The sequence below is a fragment of the Petaurus breviceps genome, unplaced genomic scaffold, assembly GCF_028583685.1.
Source record: "Petaurus breviceps papuanus isolate PSGF00001 unplaced genomic scaffold, PetGlider_PUasm1.0 90925, whole genome shotgun sequence".
NCBI lineage: Eukaryota > Metazoa > Chordata > Mammalia > Diprotodontia > Petauridae > Petaurus > Petaurus breviceps.
This window is the reverse complement of record NW_027187380.1, coordinates 27,779,004-27,804,514: the sequence shown is the minus strand read 5'-3', so window position 1 is coordinate 27,804,514 and position 25,511 is coordinate 27,779,004. Positions and strand designations below refer to the sequence as shown.

The following is a 25,511-nucleotide window of genomic DNA, read 5'->3' as shown; positions in this document are numbered from 1 at the left end:
CCCTAACAAGTCTCAAGGTGAATGAGAGGCCACAGTTGGGCCAGTGTAAAATGCAAGTGAAACAGTACTCACGGGAAAGTCCCATACATTAAGTAGTCACAGGTGAAAGGGTGCCTGAATGAGGGGGAGCAGTGTTCCCTGGGACTCAGTGACAACAATCATTATGGGGATTCTGATTAGGGTTAAGAGAAGTCCTGACTCTTTTGGTGTTATTTAATCTTTGTTGTTTAATTGTTTTCAGTTGTATCCAATTCTTCATGACCCCATTTGGGGCTTTCTTGGCAAAGATACTAGAGTACTAACTCCTGCCTTCCTAGAATATGGACCTGTAACTTTTCTGACTCTGATCATATCTTTCAGTCCTAACTCCAAATGAATGTATGAGAAAAAGTATGAAGTTTTCATTCAATTCTTTATTTGAGTAGAGAGCAAAATTTCTATTTAGCAAATATTAAAAGTCACTTTTTCCTTGCCTTTGATTCTGGTCATCTGTTATTGCTCATTTGTGGTAGTTGAATTTATGTTTTGGGGGCTGGTAGTATTTTCTCCCTCCTCAAAATGCGTTTTTAAAAATTTATATACATACTATATTTAGAGAGCGAATTTCCCTAGAGGGAACTCCATACATGAATGAAGTTACATGTCTAAACAAAAATAATTTTTTTTTGGCATTGAGAAAACATTCCCCCAAAGGTTGTCATTTTAAATGATTTCGTGACCTTTTCATAAAATTCACACTTCCTAAGTTTATACTTTATGGAACAAGCTTACTGGCTTTTATTTTTTTCCTTAAATATATTTTATTTTTCAATTGATGAGCATTTATTTTCTCTTCTTTCTACCTCCTTACTTCTCTGGGGAAGAAATAAGAAAAACAAATCCTTTGTAGCAAATTTGCCTTGTAGTCAAGCAAAATAATTTCCCACATTAGCTGTGTCCAGAAATGTTTGTGTCATTCTGTATATTTAGTCCATTACTTCCTAGTCAAGATATGAATAGCATTATTTGTCCTCTGGAATGGTCATTACATTGATTAGAGCTCTCAAATCTTTCTAGTTTTTGAAAAAAATGTTGTTGGTGTAGTATGAATGTTCTCTCTCTCTCTTCCCCCTTCCTTCCCTCCATATTTACCTATAAGCCTTTTTCTTTCATTTATATCTCTTTGGAGTCCTGAACTACTAGTCTTATAACTAGGTCAAAGTACATTACACAGTTTAGTAATTTTTTGTGGCATTATTCCAAATTGCTTTTCAAAATGATTTGCCTGCTTCCTTACTTATAGATGGATAGATGGAATAAGCTTTTTATTAACCTGCTATGTGCTAGCCCTGTGTTAAGTGCTTTACAAATATTATCTCATTTGATGCTTATTGAATTAATTGTGCTTCTTTTGTTGTTTGGAAAAGGATTTTGTTTTTCACTGAAAATAGGTCACTAGGAATTTCATGCCTTCTTTTAAATTAAAGTTAATTTTAAGAAACTAACATTCCTTAGTTCAGGGACTACTACTATGCTAGAGACTAAGTGCATTTTTTTTTTCTGTAATGTATTTTTCCTAGTTGGCAGAGGTTTGAAATTCAACACAGTATAGCATCAAATTTAAGATTTTTTTGTGATACTTGCTACCTTTTCTCCTGTTGTTTTATTTGTTTCTTACATTGTTCATGGTATGGGCTATCTAAATCGTAGTGAATTGTGGGTTTGTTCAGTTGTGGATTCCTAACTGGCATGCTGTGTGGGGCACCCTCTGCCCCCCCCCCCCCAAGTTAAATCTGAGAATTCTTTTGTGGAATTAACCATTTTGATCAACACCATGCTCTTCGGTAAGCAAGGAATCCCTTCAGGTTACATTGTGGTACTTGGGTGGAGTAGTATGTTTTAGCTTATTCTGTCACACCCTGTGTAGGCAGTTTATAATTTGAGAACTGAAATTCTTGACCTGTCCCTGACACATTTTGCATTTAAGAAACAGCAATCACACATTTCTCTGTTTAGTCAAGAAAAAATGCTTAAAGATGTAGAAGTAGATGGTAAAATTCAGTTGCCTTGATAGTTTCTAGAAATACACGAGATCTTCAAGAACAGAATAATTATGTTGGTATATGGAGACATGAGTCTGTGCTATATACTAATTATACTTTCAGTCCTTTGATTTATATGGATATTAAACTTTCTTGATCTCTTGTGAGCATTCCTACTTTGTAACTTATGACTGAGTGGGGTGGGGAGGGGCACAGTGTGGTTTGTTGGTCTGAACAGAAATTTCATCCCTAGGAAATCTCTTCTTTAGAAATTCCAGTAACTTGTTTATAAATTATAGTCTTTAGAGAGTGTTTCTTGGACCACTGAGAGTGTAAGGGACTTGATCATATAGCTAATGTGTAAAGTCTTGAGCCCAGGTTTTCTTGACTGTCACTGTTTTCTATATAACACTGCCTCTCATTACATCAACCTCTAAAAATGCTGGTAGATTCAGTTTTTGTCTATACATTGAGACTTGGTATCAGTGTTTCTTAGTCAATACAAATAATGTCAGAAATCTTTGTTACATATATACATTTTGCTTCACAGATATGTTTTTCTTTGAAGTTTCTGGACATTTTGTGTTCCTATTTCATGAACCAATACAAATGCCCTTTCTCAAAAAAAATTTTTTTTCTAGTCTAGTTTAACAGGTTTCTTAAAGAGGTTCAGTTATAGTTCCTCATTTATCTAGATTTCAAGCCCACATTTTGTTGGCGAGGGTAGAGTGATAAGGGACAAATCTTTGCAAACAAGTAATTTTAAATCACTTAATAAAATTAGTGTGAATTAAATAAAAATACACAAAAATTAATATAAACCATAGAGAATGGTGTTGGCCTGTACCTTTTGATTATCAAATTGGGTACAGGGAAAATCTTCTTTGTTTATAATAGGTCATAAATTTATAATTACAATCTTTTAGATGAACTAAATATGGTGATAAATGACAAAATTCTGTTAAGTGTAATTCTTCTTTCCCAAACTTTGCAATATTTGCATAGTCTCTGAAAAATCTCTCCATTAAGATTTAAATTTTGTTCATAGAATGAGAAGAAAACAGCTGATAAAATCTAAGTAGAAGGTAATAATATAATGGCAAAAAGCAATTTTAAATAATTTACTGAGGAACATACGAGGTAGCTATTGGCTATTTGAAGTTTAAAAACATATTTGTTCTTATGTAAACAATCAATAAGCTAATTTACATTCTTCAGACTTGTTTGGTGGTGGTGTTGTTTTTAAGGGTTTAGTTTAGATTTCACTATTCAGTTGTCCAGGGATTTCAGTTACTTTCAAAGATTTTACTAAAGGAATCTGAGTAAAACTCTCTTCTAAAAAGCGATTATAGATGTTTACTATTAAATACAAGATCCTTTTGAAATACATTTAATGAATTGATAAAATCCTTAAAGTAAAATTCTTAAAGTTTATAATTTATGCTTGGTTTTAAGCCATAATTTTTGCTCACCAGCCAGGAGGACAAGGGGAGGTAAAATGAATGTACTGATTGAGAAAGAAATGTGACTGTCTTAGGAGTGAAAGTGGGGTTTAATATAGAAACAGTGAGACATTTAAAGTTTAAACATATTTGTGCAGAACAGTTGTGAATGATTAAAAAAGTGATATTGTGAGAGTATCCCTAAACCATTTACAATATGCCAGAGAAAAATGCCCTTTTCTAAATGGTTATTGCTAAATAATGCTATAGTTGTTACTTGATAAATAGATTTCATCACCTGAAACTGTTTTGTAATCTTAGTTCATTTTGACTTCATTGTAAGCATCATGAAATAAGTGCTTGGTGAATGACTCTGCTTTGGTATCTGCCCCTCCTACTAAGAGGTGATTGCTGACTCTCATATTTTATTAATTCTTAGCCTAACTCCTTGTTCAAGCATTACAGAGCTGTGGGAGTGCATGTAACTTCACCTTCCCTGGGGTGGTGTGTGTTTGTTTGTGGTGAAAAGAAAAGAATGGCATGGGTATTGGTTCACCTGATACTTCTTTCTTCAGGGCAAGATTGTCCTGAAGAATGAGAAAATATGAAGCTCAGAGCTACATCTTATTCTCTGTTTCTTTATATTAAAGCTTCCATGAATGAAAATATAAAGACTATTATTTAAATGAAAACTCAGTAGCTATTTCTTGACCCAAAGAACTAAAACCATGCTGTTTTGTGTGTGCTTCAAATAGTTTTAATTTTATCACAGTTCTGACATTTAAGAGCTGTAATTTTAGTCTATTTTAAGTTTTTAAATTTAACTTATTTGGTGAATTTTTCCTTTTCACAATAGTGTTTAGGACTAATAATAGGAAACAGGACTGAAGTTGTAAATAGATCTTAACATTTTTTTCTGTAGTATTTTTCAAGTGGTTGATAAGTTATGAAGACATTGAATGGATTATAAATTGTTGAGGGAAGTGATAGAACAAATTAACTGAAATTTGGAATTTTTTAAAGCTTGGATTTAGCATTTTTAGGATTGAAAGTACTATAAAAACTGAATAAGAAATGGGTGTGTGGTAATATAGCAAGTGCAGTTCTTACAAAAATCAGATGAGGTGAGTTTCTAACAAGTCAAGACATGTACTTTCACTTGACTTTAACATAGACTATTCCTCTGTGTTAGGAAATCCTGGTGAAATAAATCTCTTCAGTGAAAGCAAAGTCTGAGCCCTAAACAGGTTTCAGCTTATGCAGAGGTTGGTTTCTTGTCTTGTTTGTAGTATCACTGTTAATGTTCCCTCCTTTCAAATGCAAAATGAAAATGAATGACTCATTTACAGGTTAAGTTTTTAAATTTAAATAGTAAAATTATAAGTAGAAATTTATTGTTGAAAAAGACACCATTAAAATTGACATGCTGATATGTATAGCATTTACATAGCATTATGCATTTAGATATAATTCAGTATGATTGTGATCAAATCAACCTTGTTGATTTAGTATCATTGCTTAATTTCCAGTAACAAACCTATTTTATAGTTCAAAAATAGAAAATTTACGTTTATTTGTTCTTTTTGCATGGAAACAACAGCTGATTCTTCCTCCTAGCTGGCTTGGAGTTAATAGGTTCATAGGTCCAGAATTAGGACAAAACTCTCCCCTTTGGGTAATGCTTTTTTTTTTTTGTATGGCAAAAGTTGGAACCTTACCACTGTAATTTAGTAAGATAGGGATAAAATGATTAACATTTGATAAAAAGTAGATTTAAACATAAAATTGTCTTAGGTAAGTATTTGGACAGGATGTTTTTAAGGATGAGTATACACACTGTCTCTCTTATAAAATCAACAATAAAAAATTTTACTCTTAATTTTCAAAGTGAAATAATTTCTAGATGACCTCTAACTTATATTTTGAGTCCTCTTCTAATGCTTTCTGTATATTTATACATGTAGACATGCATAGCTTTGTAATAAATTGTTTCTGTTGACCTTTACTCACAGAAATCTTAAAGTTTTATATGAACATGAAATATCAGTTTGAAAGTTTAAGCTAGAAAGTGACCTAATGAATACTAGTTCTGTGCTTTATCCAGGATAACTTCTCTATTCTAACACTTCCACAATCCTGGTAAAGTTCCTCATCACTTTATGCCTGGACTATTACATTATTGCTCAAGTTATTCCCCACTCTAGTTAGTCCCACTCCTCTTCCTTCTGTGACTTGGATTGTTGTTTAGTCGTTTCAGTTATGTCCAGTTCTTTGTCACCCCATTTGGGGTTTTCTTGGCAAAGATATAAGGGTGGTTTCTGTTTCCTTCTCCAAGTAATTTTACTGATGAGAAAATGGAGATAAATGGGGTTAAATGACTTGCCCAGGGTAACACAGCTAGTAAATATCTAAGAACAGATTTGAACTCAGCAAGGTGAGTTGTCCAGATTCTAAGCCTGACAGTTTGTCTGCTGTGCCTTCTAGTTGCCCAGTGATTTGGATTAGCTTTCCCTAAACAAGACACATCTGGCCTCTAGATGTCCCCTACGACCTGAGACCTGATTCACTGCTTCCCTGTTGCAGCTTTCTGATTACTTAAGAGTCCCAGCTACACACTCTGCAATTGGCAAAGATGACAATGACAATAGGCAGTGTTGCGGGAGTTGTGGGATGATAGGCACAGTAATGCGTTGTTGGTGGAACTCTGAATTGGTATGACCATTTTGCAAAGCAATTTGGAATTATGCAGTTAAAGAGACTAATATTCTCATGCCCACTGACCCAAACATTTCATTACTGGGCTTATACCCCAAGGGGTAGTCAACAATAATAATAGTCATAAACATTTATTAAGCACCTGTGTATAATGCATTGTGCTAAGTTCTGGGATTACAAAGAAAGGGAGAAAACAGCCCCTGACCTAGAGGAGCTCATAACATACTAACAGCTATGTACAAACTAGTTACTTATGGGATAAATAAGAATCAACAGAGGGAAAGTACTAGATTTGAAAGATTAGGAAAGGCCTAAGGTAAGATTTTTAGCTGAGACTTGAAGGAAGTCAGGGAAGCCAGGAGGACCTTATAATAAGGGAGAGTGCTTCTGGCATGGATGACAGCCAGTGAAAATGCTTGGAGTTGAGAAATGGAGTATTTTGTTCAAGGAATAGCAAAGAGACATGTGCAAATTGAAAGAATGATAATCTTTGCCCTCAAGGAGCTTATGTGAGGTTGTTGTTGTATTTGCCATCATTTTTGAAGAGGACCATGACATCAGGGAAAATGGATGACATGACTTGCATGAATGTGAGAAGATTGCACATGAAAGGAAACTGAAAAGTGGGATGAGGGTGCAGGAAGAAGTTCTGTACATAATGAAAGAAATACATAATGAGTTCAGTTTGGGGAGCCAAAGAAGTTCAAAATGAAGAGGTGTAGAAATGTCTGTCCTTTCTTCCCTCCTTAAATTAAACGTGAAGTCTTCATGACTCCACCCTCCAATTAGAGGGAAGGAAGGTATAGATATGGTATGGCTACTGAGGCTGATTTGATCTTATAAGATGATGAGATTTCGTAATCATGAATTTTGGGGGAGGGGTGGAGCTTGATTGGGAAGTCAAAGAAATATAAATACAAAATGAGTGCAGCCTGAGAAGCCAAAGAAGTCCTAAATGAGTGCAGCTGTTTGGAAAATAAGGCAATCTCCAAGGTCATCCCAAAGAAGCCATTGATAAAAAGAAAGTACCCATATACATCAAAATATTTATAGCAAGCCTTGCTGTCAAGACAAAGGTCTTGGATTAGAGTTGGGGTTGTAAGTATTATGGGTTGGATACTTCAGGAGATCAATTTATACATAACAGGTCTGTGCATTTTGGTATTGGTATTAATTAGTATTAATTCCCATGGAGGGAGAGGGTAGAGGAATTGATTTGGGAAGGCATGGATTGAAGAATGAAGTACTTTGCTTTTTATATTTATTGCACCTAGGTGTTGCTATGGATAGAGTGCTGGGCATGGAGTTAGGAATATGTATCTTTATATCTACCATTCAGTCAAACTTCTGATAGTTGCTATCTACCAACCTTCAGGACACTTCTTTTTTCTACAGTGAATTCAGTTCTTGGCTCACTCTCTCTCTCAGATCTTGACCTTGTACTAGGGGATTTCAGTTTACTCTCACTCTAACCTCAAGGTTCCTCAACATTATATTTGTTTGCCATGACCTACTCTACCCCACCTTGGCCACATATAAAATATTCATACTTTTGATCTTTTAGCTATGCACAGTGCTCATGAACTTTGAAATTCCCTTATCTGATTGCAGTCCATTGTCTTTCCACTTCTCTCTCTGCTTATCAAAACCAAACATTGTTCTTCCACAACATGGCCTCTAACCCTTCAACCCCTCAATCCTTCCCAGACCATCACTCCCTCACTAGAATTTCTCCATCTTTATTCTTTGATGAACCAATTTAATTCTACTCTATCCTCTTCTCTTGAGTCTTTGGTCCTTTATCCAATAGAAAAATTTGCCCTTCCTAGCTCCAACCTTATGTGAATCCTAACCATCTACTGCCTTCACTCCTACATATGTAACAAAGCTAGAGAAAATCACAGCATCATGTTGACTGAGGCTACTAAAAATTTATGTTACATAACCTTAACTTGGCCCTCACTGTTTGAAGATAGTCCTTTTATACCTCCCTAATTAGCTTATAATCTCAATCACCCACTTTAGCAGCTCTTCCAAACTTTCATCCCTCCTTACATGTGCTATATAATATCCCCCTAACTACATATTCTCCTGAGAACCTTGCCTCATATTTTCTAAAAAATATTGAGGCAGTTTACTGAGAGCTGTCATCTTTTCTCTTCCTCCCTCTGTTCTATTCTCCCTCTTCTTCCTCTCCTTTCTTCCTCTTCCTCATCTCATATTATCAAGGTGGCTTTTCTCTGACTTCTTACCTTATTTCTCTTACTTTGTGTGTCCCCTAGTGGCAGGGAGCAAGGCTACTTCTATTTCTGTCAGCATAAAACCATTCCACCTCCTACTCCCAGTCTGATCTCCCAACTAGGGATATGGAGAAACTCTAGTGCAAAGGAATAACCTTCCCTTTGACCCCTTTCCATCCAAAGTTATCCAGGTTAGATTTTTTTTCTCCTGCTGTGTTTAGTCTTGCCTAATTTCCAATCTTAGAATAAAGACTAGTGAAATAGGGACTTCCATCTGCTAATCTATGTGCCTTCTATCTTGAACTGTACTTGTGTCCAGCCTGATCTCCAGCCTCCTTTGGGAAGAGGAATGCTTCTTCCATTCAGTGATCAACATTCTCACACCCAGCCATACCATACATATCCCAGTGATTCTGAAGCCTCTAGGTTATCATCCAGACCCCATTCCCCATCCCCCACCTCATGATTCCTTATTCCCATCTCCCTCAAGACCTGCCCCCTCCCCCCCAGTTCCAAATGCCACCCATCTCTTCCACTGTTCCCTCTGGTATGCCTGTTCCATAAATAGCAAACTTCCCTTCATTTTAAATCTTTTACTCTCCCATTCCTTTTTTCTTCTGGTAGTCATTGAAACCTGGTTCCTTCCTGATGATGTAGTCAGGTTACTCTAACTATTTACTTGCTACAACCTGTTTCTCCACTGTACCTCAGATATATGTAAAGATGGTCATATTGCTATCACCCACAAAGGTACCACCAACTCCATGTTTAAGAATTCCAAAATCCCTTTGTCTGACCATAATCTATTGGCATTTCACCCCTTTCTCTCCTTCCCCTTACCAGTCTCTACTTTTCTATACTATATTTACTATATCTACTTTTCTATGCTATATTCAGAATAAAAATCCAATCCTTCAACCTGTGAATTCTTTCCTAGGCCATTTCCCCTACATTACCCACTCTTTTCTCTTTTCCCCATCTTAACTCGTTAGTGAATCAGTTCAGCTGTCCCCCTGAATTCCTAGTCCCCTTATCAGTTTGCTTATTGTACGCTTCTAAGTGTTAGATCACTCTCACCATATGCCACCTTCACTCCTATATAGATGCTGTTGAATGAAGGTGGAGAAAATCATATAACTTTCTACTGGATCCACTTCAAATTTATGTTATCTAATCTCAAATGGGCCCTCACTCTTGCTAGGCAATCCTACTATACCTCCTTCATCAACTTACTCTCCCACTCTCCATAGCAGCTCTTCCAAACCTTTTCATCCTTCCTCATCCCTCTCATGAGTACCCCTCCCTCACTTCAGCTGAGAACCTTGTATTTTACAGAAAAAAAAAAATCATTCACCTTGAGCTCCCTTTTCTCCCCACTCTCCCATCTCATATTACTCAGATGCTTTTTGTCACTATTACCTCCTTTACTACTTACATTATGTGATGACCTTACTCTTTCCTAAGGCTAACACTTCTACCTACTCAAGTGATCCCATTTAGTCTTGTCTAATAGATTGCTCTATCATCCCCATTCTGTTATTTATCTTCAGTCTCTCCCTGTCTACTGGCTCCTTCCCACCTGCTTACTAATATCTCCATTTCTTCTTTATCTTCAAAATACCCTCACTTGATCTTTTCATGCAGCATAACTATTGTTCTATATCTTTTTTCCCCATTGTCACAAAACTCTTCATAAAGGTCGTCTACATTATGTGCCTCCACTTTCCTCTCACTCTCTTCTTAACCCCTTAAAATCCATGTTCTGACATCACCATTCCCTCTAAAGTTAACAATGATCTCTTAATTGCCAAATCTATTGCTTTTTCTTAATCCTCATTCTCTTTGACTTCTCTTCAGTCCTTGATGCTTGATCATCTTTTTCTTGATGAATTCCAGTGTCTTCACTTTGTTAATTATTTCCTTTTTATTCTTCGTATAGCTTGTTTTGTAAATATTTGTTTGCCTGTTGTCCTCCCCACTTAAGTTGTATACTCCTTGAAGGCAGGGAATGTCTTTTGTCTCCTTTCTTGATGTTTAGCAATTGTGTCTGGCAGATAAATAGATGCTTAATACATCTTTACTGATTGATTGATTGATTGATTATAGCAGAAGTATGCTGGTGGGTCTTCTTGCTTCAGGCTCTCTCTATTCCAAAACTTCCTACATTCAGGCACCAGTGTTCCTAAACATGTCACTCCCTACTCCATAAACTCCAGTGGCTCTCTATATTTTCCAGGATCAAATATGAATTCCTCTGGCATTCAAAGCCTTTCATAACCTAGCCCCCTCCTACCTTTCCAGTCTTCATATACCTCTTACTCCCCATGACGTAACCTAGTAATATGACCCTTCTTGCTATTCTACAAACAAGATAGTCTCTCTTGGTTTCAGGCATTTCCTTTGGCTGTCTTCCATGTCTGGAATGCTCTCTTGTCATCTCTGTGTCTCCTGGTTCCCCAGCTGCTTTCAGTTCCCAACTAAAATTCCATTTTCTACTGGAAATCTTTCCCAAATCTTACTAATTCTCTTGCCTTTTCTGTATTTTTTCCTGTTTATCTTGTTTGTAACTTTTTTTGTACCTATTTGTTCATTTTTTTTGTCCCCTGCATTAGAAAGTGAACTTTGGAGGCAGGGACTGTCCATTTGCCTCTTTTGGTATCCCCAGTGCTTTGCACCATAGTAGGTGCTCAATATAACTGATTGATGCCTTCAGTTACTCTTTCTGGCTTTAGTCTTGTCTTATTTGAAGAGGCAGCCTTCTATTCCATCTCCTCCAGCAATTTGCCCCTTCCCTTATCCTTTCTCTCACTTATATTCAGTCTCTGTCTACTGGCTACTTCCCTTCTTGCCTACAAATATGCCCATGTTTCATCATTCTGAAAGACTCTTGCTTGATCCATCTATACTTTATAAGTTTTGTCTCATATCTCTTCAACATTTTGTGGCTAAACTCCTTGAGAAAGCCATCTACACTAAATACTTCCACTTCCTTTTCTCTCTGTCTCTTAACTCTGTGCAGTCTGTCTCATTCTATTTTGCTGCATCTGGAATTTTGCAGTAGTCTGCTTCTTGGTCTCTTTGCCAGAAGTCTTTCCTCACATCTTTTTTGTTGTCAAACTGGTCTTCTTAAAGTACAGATCAGACAACGTCACTTCCCTACTAAATAAACTCCAGTGACTTCCTATCATTTCTAAGATAAAAGATAAAATCCTTTCTTTGGCAAGTAAGACCCCTCATTACTTACTCTACCCCCTTTGTGCCGCCCCCCCCGTTCCCTTTCCAATCTTCTTACAATTTAAACCCTATCATGAATGCTGAGATCCAGTGAAACTTGGTTTTTTTGTTTTTCTCAAAAGAGACATTGTAATTTTCACTTGTCTCCCAAGCATAAAATGTTTTCCTTCACAATCTCTATTGTATTGCCTTGCCCTTCTTCAAGTTCCACCTAAAATCCCACATTGTATAGGAAGCTTTTCCTGATACTTCTTGCTTCTAGTATTTTCTTTATGTTGCTTATTTCCAGTTTACTGTATATTTAGCTTGTTTGTACATAGTTATTTGCATATTGTTTCTTCTATTACTATGAATTGCTGGAGAACAAGGACTGTCTTTTATGTTCCTTTGTATTCTCAGTGCTCACATTTGGCACATGCTAGGTGAGTGGTTGTTAGTGGGTTGGTAATATGTAGTAGGCATACAATACCTGCTTATTTTTATCTCAGTTTCTGAGTTCAGAGACACCTCAGAGTTTAATTAATTAATTAATCAACCTAGTCATCTAGCTTTTACTTTATTTTTCCATGTGTGGACAGCTCTAATTGATAGGGAATTTTTTCTTATACATCCTTTTTGTGTCATACATATTTGTGCCTATATCTTTTTTTTTTTCAACTAGATGATTAACTTTTTGAGAGTAAGATCTGTATTTCTGGCTTTTAGTGAGGTGTTTGGATATACTATACATTTGATAAATGTTTGAGTGAAGTAGTAAAAAACAACCATTTTCTTAATGTTGAAGTATTATAATGTAACATTTTAAAATTGTTTATTATAAATATTTGAAGGTTTAAGAAGCATGTAAAACAAAGAATAAAAGCCTGTGTACATGGGGAATTTACTACTTTGCAAATATTGGTGAACTCTGTTGGAGTATAAAATATTGATGTGTGTATGCATGTATATATATATGAAGTACATATATACGCACAATACACACATACATATATGCATGCGTACACACACACACACACACATATATATATTAAGATGACTGATAAGATAAAACACTTCCTACAAATATGTCTTTGTGGATATTTTTTTTTAATGTCTTTGAACTCATTGGTACAAATTCCAGAAAGACTACTTGCCCTTATGTTTAAAAGATGAGCAATACATTTCTTCTCAGATTTCTGTATCTGATATATATTCTGTATATATCATAAATATAAATTTTGTTATATTTACAAAATAGTTATTTCTTGACATGTGAAATCTTAAATCCTTACCTTCCTACATATTTCCAAGGAGAAAGTTTGTACCTACCAACTTAAGGGTTTTCTTCAATCTGATTCAGTTCTACTATATGTACTTTCTTCTCTAGACAAACTGGCTATGTCATTGTCCTCAGAGTATGCCCTATGTTTTCATACCTCCTACTCATGCCATTGCCTCTCCTGGGAATGTCCTGTATTTCTGCCATTTTAGCTTAGTTGTCACCTCCTTAGTGAAACCTCTAATTATACTAGAAGTCATCTTTCGCTCCCCTTTGAACTAATAGTTGAGTATTGACTCTGATACCTATATGATACTTATCATATGGTTATTTGTATATTTGCATTAATTAGTCATTAAGTATTCATCCCTCCTTTGAGAATTTCTGCCTCTGCCTCTTCCTAACTCTCCCACAATATGCTGTATAGTGACTTGTACATTTTAGGTACTCAGTAAATTAATATTTTTGGTCATAGGAAAAGTACCCCAGTTCCTGTACTCTGGTTAAATACTTTGTGTCATTTTGTAAAATTATTATAGAATAATGAAATTTTTTTCTCTCCCCAGTGCTTTGGTAATTGTTACAGTGTTTGATCGTGATGTCAACTGCAGAAGAGCTGCCTCTGTAAGTCTTCTAAAGGTTATATTTTGCTATTTTTTCCTTAAGAACTTCATTCTTGTATATTTTTATAGATAGCCATCAGATTAAAAAAATGACCTCTTAAGATATGCAGACCCGAATTCAAGAGGACCTGGGTTCATTTCCCACCTTCAAACCTTCACCCTCTCTCTGTCAACCCTTGCTTGTTTTAACTTTTTGTTGCTATATACAAAGCTCTAAGTATCTAAGTTGCAGAGAAAGTGCTGACTTGCATTAGAAGAGGAATTTTCCTCACATGTGAATTCCCTATGATAGTGAAATTAGATTCATTCTTATCCCATTCCCTAACCTCTTCCCTATTTGTACAAAGAAGTAGCTGTTGCAGCAACTTGACTTAAATCCAGTGTCCATTTTATGCCATGGTGATAATTATTTGCCATTTCATCATTATAGACATGATATTACAATTTTTTTGGTTAATAGGCATCATACCTTAGTGGACATAAGACAGATCTTAGTGTCAAGAAAACCCATCCTCAGGTCCTGCCTCTGACACATATGTTACAGAGAAGGTGGTGATTCATATTAGTAGGGGAAGTTCTTCATAGGTATATTGCTACAATTAATAAAATTTTAATTATGATCCAAAACACAAATCAGTTTATCAGTAATTCTTATTGAGTATCTGTTATTTGTTTAATGTTATGCTAGGAGCAATGGGAGGGGAAACAGTAAAAACATAAAATGTGAACACAAGTGAAATTAGGATATTCTTAAGTATTAATACTTTGGTACTAATTGTCAATGTTCTTATATTTCAAAGATCTGAGTAATAAATGTATGCTACAGTAATTGGAAAATTCTTTACTGAGGAGATTTAATTTGAGCTCACCCTTGAACACTACAGAATCCATGTTTAAATTATAGTAGCCCAAGATTTTTTAAGAGACCTCAAAAGCCATCTAGGACAACCATTATCTGAAATAGAATTCCCCCCTTTAATTTACTCAACAAGTAGTTAGCCAGCTTTTCCTTGAAAACTTTAATTGAGGGTAAACCTCAACCATTTTGAGATATCTTATACCACAAACTATTGCTTCTATATTCATAGATGACACTGCCTTTCATAATGAAACCTAAATTTCTATTAAGCCCATTTGATTAGCTAACCATGTAATTGATAAAAATGTTAATTATAAGCCTAGAGCTAGGCACAGAATTCAGGGACACCCTCAGACTCATTCTGAAGTTTATTGAGTTAGAAAGCCTTTGTTAACCTGGCAATATAAGGTATGGGATACTGAGGTCCTTTCTCAAGTTTAATTACGAAGAATTGACACTCTGCCATAGACAGCACAATTCTGTTGTGCTGGCCATGTTCAAATGTGCTTTTGCCTAAAAGACTGTTTTATAGAGAACTCACAAAATTCAAGTGCTCACACAGAGGTCAGAAGAAGGACACTTTCAAGGTCTCTGAAGAACTTTGTAATTGATTGTAAGATACTGGCATAGTACTATCCAGTGTGGCATCCTCACACCAAAGAAGGCATGGTGCTACATGAGCAAAGCAAAATTGTAGTAGCTCAAAAGAAACATGAGATGCACAAATTTAGAGATATCTCCACTCCAAATGGATTATTTATGTCCAACCTGTGGTAAAGCCTTCTAAGCTCATATTGGTCTGATCAGGCACAGTTGATCACCCTGTACCTTGACCTTTGATATTGTGATGTCATTTTTTATCCTTTTTGGACATGAAAGACAATAACTAACCAATTATGTGACTGGGCATTGGGCCTAAGCCCTGGGAATAAAAAGGAAGGCAAAAGACAGTCTTTGCTCTGAAAAAATTTATAGTCCAGTGAAGGAGACAACATGTAAGTAACAATGGAGAACAGACCTGCACAATATATGTCCCTCCAGCTTCTTGTGGCCTGCCAAAGGATTTGTGGTGGTCTTCAAAAAATGTAGAGGATGTAAAAGAAAGTAAAGATGTAACAAGTGCTTCTGCTACTCAATATTGTGCCCATCATGTAACTTGGCAGGGGGTTACCACTGTGCACTCTCTCCTGTTTGTCACGTGACCCATGCAACCACCTATTATCTGCTTCTAGTCTGAGAGGAGTAAGAGTTGTATGTTTTTGCTGTGTTTTCAGTCATTACTGTCATTGAACAGGGACAAAGTGAGTGCAGCCACATGCCAATGCATCTGATTGCCTGCTATGCAATGAGAGGCAACAGTGCGAGGGTTTCTTCCTCTCCCTCGCTGTGTGGCCATCTTCCAAGTTAGATGAGTGTCTGTCACTCTCTCCAAGATCAGACACTCAGTTCAGTATTTCTTTGTATGTGAGTAGTTGCTGTGGAGATTTTTTGGTTTGGTTTTTTGGAGAAAATTTGGTTAAAATTTTTGGGGTGACTTTATAAAATGGATGATAAAAAGAAATGGAAGATTGAATCAGAATATAGCATGTTTAATCTGGAGTGGACAAATAGATACTTGTTTACATACGTGAGAGACAAAATACTGTGTCTTATTTGCTGAGAATTAAGTCATTTTGAAGTAATATAATCTTCATCACCATTTTGAATCAGAGCATCCTGACTTAAGCAAATTGGACCCCAATGAAAAACAAATTAAAGTGTCTAAATTGTTGAAAAATATCTCATTGGCTATCAATGAGTTTTCAAGAAAGTAAACTCAGAAATTGAGATTGCTACTAAGGTTAGTTTTCTGATTTCTAAAGAAATCAATTTCAACGGGGTCAAGATGAACAAACTTTGGAGCTGCAAAACCCACAAAATGACATACAGAAGCTAACCTACCGCTGAGGACAGCCTGGCAAGCCGGCAGGAATCAGCCAGTGCAGCACTCTGGGAGCCGAGCCCAGGCAACCTTGAGCTGGTGGTTTTAGCCCCAGGGCGGGTCTTACCAGCCACTGGAAGGAGGGACTCCAGATCAGCAGCAGCTGTGGCCATTTCCAGAATTATCAACACATAGATGCAAAGGACAAAGTGAGAGGTCAGTGCAGTCTGGATTTTGGGACCCAGTAAGTGGGAGTGCCTAGGCTTTTACCCCCTGGGGTGAGAAGCTGCTGAGCCCCCCTCCCCTCCCCCCCCTCCAGCCAGCGCCACATGGCAGCTTCAGCTCCTGGCCTGAAGAGTGCAGGGGAACCAAGCACCAGTCTGAGGGGTAATCACTCTTGCTCTAACCTGCTTGGATCTGGATTGCAGAATAGGGTAGAGGTCCTGGGGTGTGTGTCCAACTTGCCAGAGCATGTGGCGGTCTAAGAGAGGGCACCCATTTAATACCTCCGGCAGCTGAGAAAACACCAGCGTTTGGGATAAAAGCTCCCCTGTCTGGTGGCAGAGTCCTACTGTGGCAAAAAGCCCAGGGTCAAGTGACTGAGGGGAGACATGACTAGGCAAAGGAAACAAAGCAGAAAGAAGAATACAACATTAGACTCCTATTTTGGGGACAAAAAGGATCAAAGCATGGAACAGGAGGAAGACAGTTGAAGTCAGAACTCTGGCACCAAAAGCTTCAAAGGAAAATACGAGCTGGTTACAGGCCATAGAGGACCTTAAGAAGCAGATAAGAGAAGTGGAGGAAAAATTGGGAAGAGAAATGAGAAGGATGCAAGAAAATTATGAAATGAGAGTCAACAGCCTGAGTGAGGAAAATAACACCTTAAAAAATAGACTAATTCAAATGGCAAAAGAGGCTCAAAAAGGCAATGAGAAGAATGCCTTAAAAAAGACTAATTTGCCAGATGGAAAATGAATCTCAAAAGCTCACTGAGTAGAAGCATTACTTCAGAATTAGATTGGAGCAAATGGAAGCTAATGACTTTATGAGAAATCTAGATGCTGTTAAACAGATCCAAACAAATGAAAGACTACAAGGCAGTATGAAATATCTCATGGGAAAAACCACTGACCTGGAAAATAGATCCAGGAGAGATATTTAAAAATTATTGGACTACCTGAAAGCCATGATCAAAAAAAGAACTTAGAAATTATCCTCCAGGAAGTTCTCAAAGTAGAACCAGAGGGCAAAATAGAGATTGAAAGAATCCACCAATCACCTCTTGAAAAAGATCTCAAAAAGAAAACTCCTAGGAATATTGTAGCCAGGTTCTGGAATTCCCAGATTAAGGAGAGAATATTACAAGCAGCCAGGAAGAAACAATTTGAATATTGTGGAAACACAATCAGGATAACCCAGGATCTGGCTGCTTCTACACTGAGGGATCGAAGAGCTTGGTCAAAGGAGCTGGGATTAAAACCAAGAGTCACCTACCCAGCAAAAGTGAGTATCATGTTTCAGGGGAAAATATGGTCATTCAGTGGAATAGAGGACTTTCAAGCATTCTTAATGAAAAAACCAGAGTTGAATAGAAAATTTGACATTCAGATACAAGAAGCATGAGAAGGTAAACAGGGAAAAGAAATCATAAGGAATTTATCAAATTTGGACTATTAATATTCCTACCTGGAAAAACAATAATTGTAACTGATAAAACTTTTCTCAGTATGAAAATAGTTGAAAGTAATATATATATATATATATGTCTATATGGGCATATGAATACATATGCGAATGTGTGTATATATGTTTACAGGTATACATAAATAGAGGGCACAGGACTAATTTAATAGGAAGGGGTGATACTTAAATGGTCAAATTAAGAGGTGAGAGAGGAATATAAGAGAAGAGATGGGGAGAGACAGAATGGGGTAAACGATCCCATATAGAAGAGGGAAGGGAAAATGGTTACAATGGAGGGGAAGAATAGGAAGGCAAAAGGGAATGGATCAACCTCATGCCCATTGAATTTGGCTTTGAGAGGGAATGAAATACACACTAAATAGGGTATCTCACCATACAGGAGAGTAGGGGGAAAGGGGATGAGAGGGGGGATCATGGAAGGGAGGGCAGGCTGGGGGGGGAGGGGAATTTGAAGCACCCACTTTTGAAAAGGAACTGGATCAAAGTAGAGAATAGAACAAGTGGGAGGTGTGATAGGAGGGAGGGAAATATAGTCAGTCTTATCTACTATGTTATTGTTTTGCATTAGCTACACATGTATAACCTATACTGAACTGCTTATCTTCCCAGTAAGTGTGTGTGATAAGAGAGGAAGGGAATGAATCTGGAATTCAGAGTTTTAAAATCAAATGTTTAAATACATGTGTGTGTATATATACTATTTTTAATATTATTTTACATGTAATTGGGAAATAAGATATACAGGCACAGGGGCATAGAGATCTACCATGCCCTACTGGAAAAGTTGAAAGGGGTATTGGAGAAAATATGGGAGAGAGCACATTGGAGGAGGGGATATCCTGTGGGACTGCTATTTTGGGGTAGTGGGTATGGGAAAAATGGGGAGAAAATTTGTAACTCAAAATCTGGTGGAAATGAATAATGTAAATCAGAAGTTAGTAAAGCATTTCAAAAAGGAAAAAAAAATATAGAAATAAATTTCAAACATGATTCAAAATCCCTGTGATGGAGAAGTACCCCTAACTGGTAGTTTGTTTATCATTGAGAAATTAGTTTGTTGTCACATCCTAGGGCTTTGGCCTTCAGGTGAAGTTTTCTCAGGGTATTAAGCATCTTAGTTACATGGAGCTAGTACTAGTCTTAATTACTCTACACTCATCATTGATTAGTCAACAATAGGTCCGTACCCAAGTACCACTTAATGGTTACTGTTTGGGCCCTGATGGCTGACAGTGATTTATAAGTAGTAATTGTTTCTATTTTAGTCAGGAACCCTGAGGGTCTTCCACTTCCAGTTTTCCTTTTTTTTTTTTTTTTTTAAGTAAAGGGGCCATCTTTCCACTTCTTAAACAGAACTGATCACTGAATGGGCATTGCCTTAGTCAAAGTGAGAACTCAGAAAGACATTAGCTTAAAAAGGCCGAGGTCTCCTACTTGTAATAGTAATGGAATTTAAAGATACCCCTGTTTTGGCTTGGTTTTCAGATTGATTGTGTTAAAAAGCAGTGTTTGTGAGTCCCACTTGTGGGATGGACTTGTTGACATGAAAAGAGAGGGCTGAACTGGGAGGACCTGATGATGTGAACTTAGAGAGGCACAAGCAGAGAGGGAGGCAAAAGAATTTTTTTGAAGCAGCATCATGGAAGCAGAGAGACAGGGATAGTATTGTTGAGGGCCAGTTCAAACTGCCCAGGACTTTTGAGAGCTGCCACCCAGAGCTGCCAAGGACTGAGGAGACATGGCTGTTATGCTGGTACTTTGTCTATCTGTTTTGATGTTGTTTTGCCAGATTTGTCCACTGGTGAAGGACAGTCCTGTTGTTGCAGAGGTCGTGGAACCTTGCTGCTTATTCAGGGGTCCTGAGACTGTTCTGCAGACAGAGGGTGAATTGTGCCCACTGGTGAAGGCCAGTGCTGTTGTTGCAGAGGTTCTGAACCTTGCTGTTGGTTCAGAAACCCTGAAGAAGGATTTTCTTGTTGTATGTTTACAGAAATCCTGGAAGTTGGTTTTGCTAATGTTTTCAGGGGTCCTAGGACTGTTCTGCAGACAGAGAATGAATTAATGAAGATACTGGCGATGTATCTTGTGGCCTTGCTAAGCTTTTTCTCCCCAGAAACAAAGATTTCTGAGAACTTGCCTCAGGTCAAGATTAAGAAAAGACCTCTCTTTGGGTATTAAATGCTGTGCTTAAGCTTGTCATAACTCTAGGGTATGGCCTATTAAGTTGTGATCCAAGAGTGGGAAACTTTTGACTTTTTTATCCTCTGTGACTGACCCAATAAATGTACTTTACTTATGATTGGAAACTAACCTCCATTTGAGAAGGGGGACTTTGTGATTGACTAAATGAATGTAATGTCCAGGGGTGGAGTACTACTTGGAAATTATTGGATTACACTTCGTGAATGCTGTATTTTGAATTATGCTATATTTTGATTTTCTCTTTTCTTAATTTGTAATAATTAATTAAGAGCATCTATGCTGGTATTTTGAACCTTGGGAAGTTGCCTTTGCTTGGCATTACACCACTGCATCCTTGGCCGTCTCCAGTTGTTTTTTTTTTTATAAGCAATTGGGGTTAATTAACTTGCTCAAGGTTACACGGCCAGTTATTTCTGCGTGTGGTGCTAAGTATCTGAGCCCGGATTTGATCACCAGGTCATCCTGACACTGGAGCCAGTGCTCTTACTCGCTGAGCCACCTGGCTGCCCCTAAGCAATTGAGGTCAAGTAACTTGCTCAAGGTTACACGGCCAGGTGTTTCTGGGTGGGTGCTAAGTGTCAGAGCCCGGATTTGATCCCCAGGGGGTCCCGACACTGGAGCCAGTGCTCTTACTTGCTATGCTACCTGGCCGCCCCTGTCTCCAGTTGTTTTGATATTTTCTCCCTTTGGGGGGTCTCTAGTTGTTCCATAAGTTTTCATTCTCTTCTAGTGTTTTCTTTGATTTACTAACCTCTTCTGCTTTATTGGAACAATTTACTCTTTGTACTACATAGTTTTCATTCATTTATGATTTCTTGAAGAATAGCTCTGAAACTATATGTCTGTCTGTCTGTCTATCTATCTATCTATCTATCTATCTATCTATCTATCTATCTATCTATCTATCTATCTATCTATCTAAAACCTGACAATGCCTTTAAACCCAAATCACATTGACTTTCATTGAATGGCCAGTATTAAGCCCCAGAGCAAGCCTTTGTTGATTATTGTTTGGGCTTTGATGCTTTAGACTGCATGGAAATAGCGGTTGTTTTCTGTACTGTGTTAGGGTCTTCCCCTTCCAGATTGATTCTTTTGTGATGTCAAACTAGCCATGTTTTGTCTCAGTTCCTACCTAGCCTTTAATCATTAAATGGATTTTGCCTCAGACAAAATGAAACCTGGAAAAGACCTTCGTTTCAAAATGCCAAGGCCGTCCAGTGCATCCTGGGCCATTCTTGACTTTTATCTTGCCACTGGACTCTGAGGAGTGGAGGAGAGAGTGAGGAGGATGACTTTGTGAACCTTTGTCTCACCTAAATGCAGTTTACATGCAAGTGAATACATCCCAATCCTCATAATATCATTATTCCTCTTCTGGAATCAAGTACAAACAACAATAAGGAATGATCATATTACTCTGAATAGCTTAGTCATTCAGTTATTCTTTAAAGAATATTACTGTTACTATATACAGTTTTCTCTTGTTTCTGCTCATTTCACTCTCTGTTATTTCATGAATATATTTCCATGTTTTTCTAAAACCAACCTGCTTCTTTATAGCACAATATTATTCCAAAGTAGTCATATGCCATAGCCTAGTCAGCCATTCCCCACTTGATTGGTCTCCCATTTCTTTCCAGCTCCTTGCCACTTCAAAGAGATTTGCTATGAACATTTTAAAACATTCCATTTTCCATGATCACCTGATCCCTGATTAGGAAACAGACCTAATAGTGGTATTGCTGGGCCAAAGTTTTATAACTTTATATACAGTTTATTATAGTTTTATAACTATTTGAGCATAATTCCAGATTGTTCTCCAAAATGATTGGATCCGTTACCAGTTCCATCAACAGTGCATTATTATCCCAGGTTTTCTACATCTCCTCCAATATTTGTCATTTTCCCCTTCTGTCATTTTAACCAGCCTGATAGGTATGAGATATCTCAAAGTTGTTTTAATTTGCATTTCTCTAATCAATAATGATTAAGAATACTTTTTGAGGTCACTATATACAGCCTTAATTTCTTCATTGGAAAATTGTTCATATCCATTAGCCTTTTATCTATTGGGGAATGACTCATATTCCTATAAATTTTGCACAGTTCTCTCTGTATTTCATATATGAGACCTTTAAGAAACTGTCTATAAATTCCCCCCTAATTTTCTGCTTTTCTTCTAACCTTGGCTACATTTGTTTTATTTGTACAGCTCCTTTTTAATTTATTGTAAACAGAATTTTATATCCCACAATGCTCTCTAGCTTGTTTATTCATAAATTGTTCTCCTAACTGATGGTAAATTATTTAACTTGAAAAGGCTATAAGCCAAGAATATAGTGGAGGGAGAAGTTGTGCATGAATTTTTTGATCACAGATGATTTTGGACTCAATGCAGTTTCTGAAACTGAGATGCAAGAAAGTATGGTTCTATTCTCTGTTGCTTGTGCTAATTTTGGCTTAACAATACCAAGAAAACACAGGTGCTCCGCCAGCCAGCACCACACCACCCATATGTGGAACCATGGTTATAGCAGTAGAAATATTGAATGCTGTGGATATGCCACTTATATACTTGGCAATATACTTTCTAAGAATGTACATATAGATGATGAAGCTAAACATACATGTTTCCGGAACTAGTTCATTATTTGGGAAACTCTTGAAGAACGCATGATAAAGAAGAGGTAGTAGACTGCCTACTAAACTGAAGGTCTGTAGAACTGTGGTGCTGACTTTATTCTTGTATGGCTGTGAACTCTGGACAGTCTACAGCTACCATGCCAGGAAAGTGAATCACTTCTATTTGAATTGTCTTAAGAAGAGTCTGACCATCACCTGGGAAGAGAAGGTACCTGAATCTGAGGTCCTTTCTCAGGCTTAACTGATAAACATTCAAACTTTACTACAGAGAGTGCAAATATGATAAACTGGCCACATTGTTTGAATGCCAAACACACATTTGCCTAAAAGACTATTTTATAGATAACTTACACAAAGCAGGCACTCACATGGAGGTCAGAAGAAGCAACACAAGGAAATTCACAGGGTCTCTTTGAAAAATTTTTCAAAAAAATTTGAAAAAGTTGTGAGACATGGAAGACACTGACACAGAACAGTCCGGTATTGCATGCCCACATCAAAAAAGGTGCTATGTTCTGTGAGTAAAGCAGAATTGCAGTAGGTCAAAAGAAACATGAGATGCACAAATTTAAAGACATCTCCACTCCAAATGTTATGTGGACTATTTGTCCATGACCTGTGGTAGAGCCTTTTGAACTTCTCTGCTCAGCCACAGTTGTGGGCACACTGTACCTTGACTCTAACATAGTGATGTCATTTTGATTCTCTTCAAGAAGGAAGGACACCAACCAAGATCTGATATTGCTAGACTTACTTCCTTTACATATTTTTCGTTAATTCCTTTGATATTCTTGACCTTTTGTTCTTCCAGGTGAATTTTTTTCTAGCTCTTTAAAATAATTTTTTGTTAGTTTGATTGGTATAGCACTAAGTAAATTGATTTATGTAGAATTGTTATTTTTATAATATTGGCTCAGCTCACCCATAAACAATTATTTCTCCAGTTATTTAAATTTGACATTATTTGTGTGAAAAATGTTTTTAATTGTGTTCTTATAATTCCTGGAATTGTCTGGTAGTTATACTCCTAGGTATTTTTTATTGTCTACATTTATTTTAAATGAAATATTTCTTACTATTTCGTCTTGTAGGGTTTTGTTGGTGAGGTATAGAAATGCTCATATTTTATGTGGGTTTATTTTATATCCTGCTGTTGTACCCAAAACATGAGCAAGACCCAAATAACAATTTAGAAGTGAACCCTTTATTGGCGCCATGTTGGCTGATCAGGCATGTTCAGGCTGAACGGGGCCCTTCCCTAAATTGTACAGCCCCAAATCCAGGCAAAGCCTCAGCTTTTAAAGGGAGGACGCCACATGGCCAACAGTTAGTTATTAGGTAAGCAGGAATTTGCAGAGGCCAAGATCAGTGATTGGTCAGTACACATTTTGAAATTCCCACGCCCCCCAAGTCTCCCTAGAGAGGAACGGCAGTCTGTCCACCTCCTTCAAGGAGAGCTGGCTGGGGGAGGATGGAACTAAACCTGGCAGTCTGCTCACTTCCGCGAAGGAGAGCTGGTTGGAGAGGGGAAAAATGGGTCCAGGTGCAACATTGCTACTTTGCTAAATTATTGTTTCAACTACAGAGGTAGTTTTATTTCCTTATTACTCATTCTGATTCTTTCAATTTCTTTTTCTATTTCCAACATCACTATTATAATATTGAAGAGTGGTGATAAAAGACAGTCATTATCTTTTACATGAAATCTTTTCTGGTCCCCCAACTTCTCTCCCTTTTTACATAACCTTATTTTTATTGGTTTTATTTTGTATATATTTTAACATGGGCATGTCTTTTTCGGTAGAAGGCAAACTCCTTGAAAGCTTAATATATTTCAATTTTATCTTTGTCTATCTCATAGTCAATTAATAAATGCTTAGTTGGTTATTGATAACTTTATCTTCTACTGTATGCTTAAAATTGAAATGAATGCCTTTTGGACATAGCTAAACTTGGAAGAGAAAAGAAGAGAAGATAGAAACAGAGAAAGAGACTGAGACAGAGATCTACACACAGGGAGAGAACTTAGAAGTAAACAGGAAATGTTCTATAATTGCTTGTTACTTGTCCATACTATAATTTTCAACCAGGTTATACAACTACCAGTCTAACCTACATGCCTAATTGACCTAAAAGTTGGTGCTGGGTAAAAAATTCCCCTGAAAAAGTAATAAAAGTTTAAGCAATTTAAATATTTTCTTTCTTTTTTACGTGAAATCAGTTTATATTTTCAAAAAGTATCTTTAGCATATTTCTTTCTACTCTGATTAAAGATGGAACTATATTGATTTTATAATCCCCAAATAACTATGACATTCAGAAATCAATAATTATAGTAAAGAATAATATTTTTGCTTAAATTGTTAGGAAAAGTTTTCATATTATTCATAGCCAATGGCAAAATGTACCAAGCCTTTCTCTCAAAATAAAATTTCTTAACTTTTAAAATTGAGAGATACTATACACATATACTTTTCAGTGAACTGATAAAGGAAGAACACTTAATTCTGTAGTCTTGGATTACCTTTCACGTACTGATGTGAACTTAGGTTTTAGCCATCAAAGGACACTGTTCTGGATAGGCCAGGTCTTAATAAACTTGCATTCTTAAGTTGTTGTCATGCAGGTCATAAAAACAGGAAT

At 36.9% G+C, this 25,511-nt stretch overlaps 1 protein-coding gene across 8 annotated transcripts in view; it reads left to right on the top strand.

Moving 5' to 3' along the window:
• TBCD (tubulin folding cofactor D) overlaps positions 1 to 25,511 on the top strand; it is a 572,945-nt gene that overhangs the window by 259,193 nt on the left and 288,241 nt on the right. For all 8 annotated transcript variants that reach the window (XM_069076616.1, XM_069076621.1, XM_069076618.1 and 5 more), the window contains one exon: positions 13,477 to 13,534. In XM_069076616.1, coding sequence (XP_068932717.1) covers positions 13,477 to 13,534 — 58 coding nt within the window. The remainder of the gene's footprint in view (positions 1 to 13,476; positions 13,535 to 25,511) is intronic.